Source organism: Naegleria fowleri (assembly GCF_008403515.1).
Source record: "Naegleria fowleri strain ATCC 30894 chromosome Unknown tig34, whole genome shotgun sequence".
Classification (NCBI taxonomy): Eukaryota; Heterolobosea; class Eutetramitea; order Acrasida; family Naegleriidae; genus Naegleria; species Naegleria fowleri.
The window spans coordinates 659,668-668,036 of NW_025407966.1; the positions used below are offsets into that span (position 1 = coordinate 659,668).

General features: G+C 39.1%; 4 protein-coding genes across 4 annotated transcripts; 1 reads left to right on the forward strand and 3 right to left on the reverse strand.

Annotated features, from left to right (window-relative positions):
• Window positions 1-671: 671 nt before the first annotated feature.
• On the reverse strand, window positions 672-4,450 carry FDP41_003645 (uncharacterized protein; the record flags this gene model as incomplete). The annotated part of the gene is made up of 2 exons (XM_044706972.1): window positions 672-2,493; window positions 2,544-4,450. 2 exons carry the CDS (start codon window positions 4,448-4,450, stop codon window positions 672-674), a joined length of 3,729 nt encoding a protein of 1,242 aa, XP_044562366.1.
• A 31-nt stretch (window positions 4,451-4,481) lies between these two features.
• On the reverse strand, window positions 4,482-5,330 carry FDP41_003646 (uncharacterized protein; the record flags this gene model as incomplete). Its single annotated transcript, XM_044706973.1, has 1 exon — window positions 4,482-5,330. One exon carries the CDS (start codon window positions 5,328-5,330, stop codon window positions 4,482-4,484), a length of 849 nt encoding a protein of 282 aa, XP_044562367.1.
• A 237-nt stretch (window positions 5,331-5,567) lies between these two features.
• Window positions 5,568-6,191, reverse strand: FDP41_003647 (uncharacterized protein; the record flags this gene model as incomplete). The annotated part of the gene is made up of 1 exon (XM_044706974.1): window positions 5,568-6,191. One exon carries the CDS (start codon window positions 6,189-6,191, stop codon window positions 5,568-5,570), a length of 624 nt encoding a protein of 207 aa, XP_044562368.1.
• A 121-nt stretch (window positions 6,192-6,312) lies between these two features.
• On the forward strand, window positions 6,313-8,369 carry FDP41_003648 (uncharacterized protein; the record flags this gene model as incomplete). The annotated part of the gene is made up of 2 exons (XM_044706975.1): window positions 6,313-6,317; window positions 6,361-8,369. Coding segments are annotated over 2 exons (2,014 nt in total), but the record flags the coding sequence as incomplete, so codon positions are not given.

Consider the following 8,369-nt stretch of genomic DNA (forward strand, 5'->3'; position numbering starts at 1 on the left):
AGTTCAATCAGCAAGAATCAGAATGGATCAGAGTAGAACTTCTGAAAATGTTGCAACTCAAAATTATAGGTCCAGGATCGTCACAAATAGTCTTAAATCCAATCAATGTTGTCCCGAAGAAAGGAAAGGATATTTTTCGATTCATCTTAGATCTACGAATTATCAATGGAGGTATAGAAGTAGCATCCTTCAAAATGGAGGCTTTACTCAAATGCATCAAGTTTTAATGATCGACCTCATCCAATCGATCCAGTGATCAGTGCAAATAGTTTTTGTCCTGTTCAAATTCTTAAGACCTATATGAACCTTGTTAAGGAATTTAAATCTCCTGATTCACCTCTATTCTCTTTTCGAGATAATCAATTCCTTACAACCACACAAATTTCAGAATTAATACGAAATGCAATTAGATTAGTGGATAGCAAAACAAAAGTCTCCGGACATAGCTTACGTATAGAAATTTCCTCGAAAGGAATGTCTATTGAAGTCAACAAGATTATGAGTCGATGGGCGTCAGATAAGTCAGTACTTAGATATTCTCGCCGAATTGGTTTTGCAGAAAACAACTTCTCCACCAAACTCTTCAATACTCGGAACTAACCCATTTGTTCCTCTAAATTCTTCGATCCTTCTTTGTGGAATCAGCATGATCATTCCTGCAAATATTAATTCTATTTCATGTTATTCGTCTTATTATTGCTATTCACTCGTTCTGCCACTGTGTTTAAAAAGTTCTTTAAATATGTCTCCTGTTTTCCATCGAAAAGTGAGTCATAATTACTCATGTCAATAAAGGAGCACAAATAGTTTTTCTGATATTTCTTAACAACCTCTTTCGAAAATGTTTCAGTTGCATGAAGTCCAATACACACATGCATCATCTTTGATGATTTAAATACTTCTAAAACATCATTTCTGATATCATTATACCATTTTGCACTTGAATTAACTTTCATGCCTTTACCATTCACATCATCTATAATCTTTTTTGAATTATCCTTCACAACGAAACAATTTACATTGTTAATCTTAGTTTCTTCAATATGATTACTATTTAAATTGTAAAGGGTTTCAGATTTCAATTTTCCATAATTATCGAGATAAAATAGTTCAGGGATAGTGGAACTAAAATATGAATGTGGATCAAATTTAGTTCCAGCTTGAACTTTACACTGGAAACCCATTGGTATGATCAAATTTGTAGAGCCATCAATTCTATTAATACCAAACAGGTCGTTATGGTGTGAATTAGATAGAGTAATAAAAACCCCATCAAGTAAATCCCACTTCTTCTCGGCAAAGTGTGTCCAGAACAACTGTTCTCCGTTTAAATTTTTCTTCTTCTTTGGTTGTATAACGCCTTTAGAAATACAGTACTCAATATATCCATTTGGATCTAAACAATGTTTGCACTTGAATATATGGTCTTTTAGGTTTGGATTGTTGGTGATTAGTGGCTTGAAACAACCAATGTCAGATAAACGTGTACCGTCCAACTCTGCAAGTCTTAACATAACAATCGATTCCAAATCAATGTTGTGATCTGAAGATTCCAGGAGCAATTTGATCATTTCTTGAATAATCCTTTTCATCAATTCTGAATCATTCAATTCTTTAAATAATTCTGAGTCATCCAACTCTAAATCATCCAATTCTGAATCATCCAATTCTTTCAATTCTGAATCATTTGATGCTTTCAATTTCGGATCATCCTTGTTGGGTAATATTTCCTTTAGAAATTTTAGTCCAAGTATGTATCCAAGAAAGTCCTTTGCGGAAAACACAAAATAACGTCTGGTCTGGTATTTTTCAAAAGCAGTGCTTTCTGGTCCAGAAAATCCAGAAGAGAGTAAAGCATCAGCAACACCATCTATGTGTACCTTAAACTCAGAACCTAAAAATGGAAAACGATAATGAGCAACATATTTGACAACGGCGTCTTGAATTCCTTGTTGAATTGCCTGTTGTGTTTCTAATCGAAGAGCCAACTTCGAATTATAGGTTTCGTTATAACGATCTATTATATTCTTTTTTGCTGCCAATAAAAACAGCTTTATGACCTTCTTAATAGCCTCTATCAGGTCGTTCTTTGGAGAAAGTTTTTCTAATGCCCATGTGATTAATCTTCTTCTAAAGTACTTGTACCCTTTTTCATGTAAATAGAATAAAATCTCTTTCTTCTCGTTGTCTGGTATATTGATATGTTTTTCCAAAAATGAAATGGTATCATCTCGCGCAATCAAACCAAAGTCAAATATTTTAACTATATCAATCTTTGCTTCAGTTTTACCAAGAGCTGATTGTATAATACCTCCTACATCGACAGAAAAATTAGTTCCAGAAAATATAGATACATGAAATTTCCTTATGGTACCAATTAACTGTGCAAACTTGGTTAAAAGTCCTCTCTTCTCACCACTCGAACTTATTAACTCGGAAAGCTTTTCACAACCACCTATGTAAGAGTTACCAGCATCAGAGTCAGTATTTTTTCTAATGAAATAATATTATGAATCATGTTTGTAAAATTAATCAATACAAACCTTGCATAAACATTTGCTTCATCAATAACCACAACAAAATGTTCAATTTTCTTAACTATTCCAAATAGAGCAGAATTGTCATTAAGTGAATCAATTATCTTGGTCACTAGGTTGTCAATAAATCCCCTCAAGACATCCGGAGAAGAATAAACATATTCCAATGTGTACTCTAGAGCTTTTTGACTGGCGTCGGTTTTGCCATTTGATTGCATATACGCAAGATATGGAAGTATTCCACCATTAATAATATTTCCATCCTTATCTCTCTGAACAAAGTATTCAAATACAGTTGGCATTTGTTTGGCTTCATCAATTAGCTTTGAAATATAAATCAATCTACAGATGAATACAAATAGTACTATTTGTTCAACCGAGCCAAAAAGTTCATAAGCCTTCATCCCATTTAAGTAGCAAAATGCTTGACACATCAATGCATCAGTTGTCAATCCACTAGATGCCTCGGATGTTGAAGAACATGTTAAAATCATTCCAGGATTGTGGCATAATAAACGCACGCAAGTTGATGTCTTGCCAACACCGGATGGACCCATAAACATTAAGGCGCTTCGTTTACTCTCGTCTACCCTTTTCAATAAGTCATCATCTTTTGCTGTAGTGATATGGAATTGTGTAAAATATGGTAATTCATGTTTGGCAATTGAATCACCTATTAATGGCAATTTAGTAGACCGATATCGTTCATAAAAGTTTGGATAGCCAAATCTAACTTTCACAGAAGGAATAGTAGTCTTTGCGCGTAATGTTTGCTCAAATTCATTTACCTTATCAATAGTCAACACCTTATTAGGGTTCTTGGTTGCCAACTCGTTCCGTGTGTTAGAATAAAACTTTTGGAAATCGTTTTCCTTGTTATGGCATGCTTGTTCTATTTCCTCAAGAAGGTTCTTCTCAAAGGTTAACAATGGTATTGATATCTTGTCTTTTTTTATCAACTCATCTACAACCCAATTGACTACAGTTTCGCATGTGATTGGAGGTGGGCCAATATATTTTTCAATTATTTGTTTCATGATATCATTTGCAGAGAGTTCATTCCCATTTGGTTGAGCTTTTTCGAGTTCGTACACAATCTTTGAGAGAGTTGTTCCATCAAATTTTGCATCATAGAAAGGCTGAGCTTGCTCTATGGTTAATCCAGCCCCACCGTTTAGTTTTGATTGGCACAATGCATCCTTTGTTTGATCCTTGTCCCACAAACGAAAAAGTTTGGGCATTAATGTTTCATTGACCCAATTAACAACAGTCTTGCAAGTACTTGACGGAACTTGAGCACAGTCTTTGCTTTGAGACAAGGAGGCAATAGCAGCTAGCCTTCCGACCTCTTTGATATCCTTTACAATGTTATCAAGAGAGTTTCCTTTGAAACCAGCGTCAACGAGAGGTTTGACATCATCAACGGTCAATGAGGCTCCACCTTCACCTTTCTTCATACAAAGGATAGAAGCAACTTCTTCCTTTGTCCACTCATCGTAATTAGTGAAGGAGAGAACTATTGTGGACACTACTTGAATGGGAGAGTTATTATTAGCTGTTGGTTGTGGTGCCATATAGATTGATTTTTGGTTGGGATCATCAGAAGCAGTTGGTTGTTCTACATGGTTGTGCTCAGCACCACTTCCGTTTCCTCCCGGTCCGGTAGAAGAAGAAAGACTTTTTGTTGTTACTTCATCTTTTGCCAACAAGGAAGATAATGTATGGAAAGAGCGTACCGAAGTGTTCCTTGTATGATGATGATTGGACAAAGATTTCCGAAGCGAGAGGTTAGAGTCTGAACCAAGTGTATCAACACCAAAAACTACACCTCTGAAAAACCGAGAGAAAGAGAGTGTTGGTGTTGTTGATGAGGCTTGTTTACCACGAAATAAATGGCTAGCAACGTTTTTCATCACGTCAAAATATTTTTTTTAAAAATTCCGATTAAAAAAATATCATCACGGTCCGTTCAGATGAGAGGGATGTCTGTGCTACTTGTGGAGGTTCACTCTCCTTAGTTTCGTCATTGGCCGTTGGACTTGCTTCTTGAATATGGGGAACAATATGATCTTGAGATGACCCTGGTTCCGACATCCAAGTGTTATCGGAAAGTGGCGGCTCTGCAAGGTGTGCTAGACAACCCTCAAAATCTTCCAAGCCAATTTCAAGATCACTCATATCTTCCAACTCAAGTCTTTCCATTTCCTCTTCGATTTGTTTTGAGCAAGATTCATCTGGAATCACCTCTGGTTGTTCCATTGTTAATTGATGATCATCACCAAAAGAATATGGTTTCAAATGTGAACGATGGTAAGTTGCTGTGCTTCCAACGGTCTCAGTTTGTCTGTATCCTCCTGTTTCTTGGAAACGAATTTTATAGTAGCCATTACCACAATTTTCGACTACAACAGCCTTCTTGTTAAAACCAGAATCTTTTGTTTTTAATTGAGCTGTAGGAGGAGCCACTAATACTGCACAATCAATTGCTATTGGTCCAGCGATGGTTGCACCACCAACAGTAGCTCGTCTTATTTGGTTCTTCGTGTTTTTAGCGTTCTTATGTGCGATGTTTTCACGGAGTTCTGCGATTAGGATTCTTCGATCCATTGCTATCTGAGACATCCTTTGTTTGGAAATTATGTCATCAGTCATAATCGGATGAAGGGAGTTCATGACAAATTCTGGCGAATAGCCAGTTGAGGTGTGAGGACGTATATTAATATTCAAAATCACTGTTGGAAAATAAGTTGGCCAACTACGAGATTGGAAGTATTTCAAAATTACACGTATCATTTTTTTGATGGTTTTTTGCAAACGTTCAACCATACCATTTGCTTTTGGTCTCCCTGTTAATACATAATGTCATTTAACCTCAATGCCTACTTGGCTGGAACAAAACTCTTCAATTTCTTGAGATTTGAATTCACCACCGTTGTCAGACACAAAAGTAACCTTATTCACACCTCTTGCCTTGAAGAAATCAATTACTTGCTGGGCATGAGAGGCAATAACACTTGACTTTTTGCTAGACTATAATATAAATCCAAACACATATTTGGATAAACCATCAACAAATACTACCCAACCATCAGTTGTTCCACATTTGGGAAAGAATGCACATTCAACAAAAACTAATTCTCCAACACAAGTAGGATCATAATGATTATCCAATACGATAGCTTTAGATGCCTCTTTAGTTCTGCAACTCTCGCAAGAACTTTTTACCTTCTGGAATTTTTCTTGGAACTTTGGAATGTAATACATTGATGAAGCAACTGATTCACAAATATCTCGACCTGCATGACCTTGATTGACATGAATATCGATAATAATGCCTTCATATTCATGTTCTTTGAGAATTTGAACCCATTTATCAGTTTTGATTGTTTGGACATCATATACATCCTTGGGGAGCTGTTGAGTCATGTCGATAATCCTTTCTAATTGCTCATCTGTGAGATTATCCTTAAGGACTTTCTTTTCTTCTGATTTGTACTTGTTGAAGTAGAGAATACCATCTTGCAATTTAAAGTAAGGGAGTATCTTCTTAACGTGACTAGTGATGTTGGTTGATTTGGATTCTAAGGCTGTCCTTACTTGATCGATAACTTTCTGAGTGACGCTAACTTTGCCATTTAATGGATTTCTTCCCATTTTTCTTTATTGAAAATCGAAAAAGTTGGTTTGTGGGAAACAATTTGGAGGGAATTGAACTGTTTATTAAAAATTTATTTATTTATTGATTATTAAATCAATATGTAACGGTTGGATGAATATGTTGTTTGTATTGATTGAGATGATTCGCTTCCTCTAGTAGTTCAAGGGGTTTGGGTTTGGGTTTGGGTTTGGGTTTGGGTTTGGGTTTGGGTTTGGGTTTGGGTTTGGGTTTGGGTTTGGGTTTGGGTTTGGGTTTGGGTTTGGGTTTGGGTTTGGGTTTGGGTTTGGGTTTGGGTTTGGGTTTGGGTTTGGGTTTGGGTTTGGGTTTGGGTTTGGGTTTGGGTTTGGGTTTGGGTTTGGGTTTGGGTTTGGGTTTGGGTTTGGGTTTGGGTTTGGGTTTGGGTTTGGGTTTGGGTTTGGGTTTGGGTTTGGGTTTGGGTTTGGGTTTGGGTTTGGGTTTGGGTTTGGGTTTGGGTTTGGGTTTGGGTTTGGGTTTGGGTTTGGGTTTGGGTTTGGGTTTGGGTTTGGGTTTGGGTTTGGGTTTGGGTTTGGGTTTGGGTTTGGGTTTGGGTTTGGGTTTGGGTTTGGGTTTGGGTTTGGGTTTGGGTTTGGGTTTGGGTTTGGGTTTGGGTTTGGGTTTGGGTTTGGGTTTGGGTTTGGGTTTGGGTTTGGGTTTGGGTTTGGGTTTGGGTTTGGGTTTGGGTTTGGGTTTGGGTTTGGGTTTGGGTTTGGGTTTGGGTTTGGGTTTGGGTTTGGGTTTGGGTTTGGGTTTGGGTTTGGGTTTGGGTTTGGGTTTGGGTTTGGGTTTGGGTTTGGGTTTGGGTTTGGGTTTGGGTTTGGGTTTGGGTTTGGGTTTGGGTTTGGGTTTGGGTTTGGGTTTGGGTTTGGGTTTGGGTTTGGGTTTGGGTTTGGGTTTGGGTTTGGGTTTGGGTTTGGGTTTGGGTTTGGGTTTGGGTTTGGGTTTGGGTTTGGGTTTGGGTTTGGGTTTGGGTTTGGGTTTGGGTTTGGGTTTGGGTTTGGGTTTGGGTTTGGGTTTGGGTTTGGGTTTGGGTTTGGGTTTGGGTTTGGGTTTGGGTTTGGGTTTGGGTTTGGGTTTGGGTTTGGGTTTGGGTTTGGGTTTGGGTTTGGGTTTGGGTTTGGGTTTGGGTTTGGGTTTGGGTTTGGGTTTGGGTTTGGGTTTGGGTTTGGGTTTGGGTTTGGGTTTGGGTTTGGGTTTGGGTTTGGGTTTGGGTTTGGGTTTGGGTTTGGGTTTGGGTTTGGGTTTGGGTTTGGGTTTGGGTTTGGGTTTGGGTTTGGGTTTGGGTTTGGGTTTGGGTTTGGGTTTGGGTTTGGGTTTGGGTTTGGGTTTGGGTTTGGGTTTGGGTTTGGGTTTGGGTTTGGGTTTGGGTTTGGGTTTGGGTTTGGGTTTGGGTTTGGGTTTGGGTTTGGGTTTGGGTTTGGGTTTGGGTTTGGGTTTGGGTTTGGGTTTGGGTTTGGGTTTGGGTTTGGGTTTGGGTTTGGGTTTGGGTTTGGGTTTGGGTTTGGGTTTGGGTTTGGGTTTGGGTTTGGGTTTGGGTTTGGGTTTGGGTTTGGGTTTGGGTTTGGGTTTGGGTTTGGGTTTGGGTTTGGGTTTGGGTTTGGGTTTGGGTTTGGGTTTGGGTTTGGGTTTGGGTTTGGGTTTGGGTTTGGGTTTGGGTTTGGGTTTGGGTTTGGGTTTGGGTTTGGGTTTGGGTTTGGGTTTGGGTTTGGGTTTGGGTTTGGGTTTGGGTTTGGGTTTGGGTTTGGGTTTGGGTTTGGGTTTGGGTTTGGGTTTGGGTTTGGGTTTGGGTTTGGGTTTGGGTTTGGGTTTGGGTTTGGGTTTGGGTTTGGGTTTGGGTTGGGTTTGGGTTTGGGTTTGGGTTTGGGTTTGGGTTTTGGGTTTGGGTTTGGGTTTGGGTTTGGGTTTGGGTTTGGGTTTGGGTTTGGGTTTGGGTTTGGGTTTGGGTTTGGGTTTTTGGGTTTGGGTTTGGGTTTTTGGGTTTGGGTTTGGGTTTGGGTTTGGGTTTGGGTTTTTGGGTTTGGGTTTGGGTTTGGGTTTGGGTTGGGTTTGGGTTTGGGTTTGGGTTTGGGTTTGGGTTTGGGGTTTGGGTTTGGGTTTGGGTTTGGGTTTGGGTTTGGGTTTGGGTTTGGGTTTAGTTTGGGTTTGGGTTTGGGTTT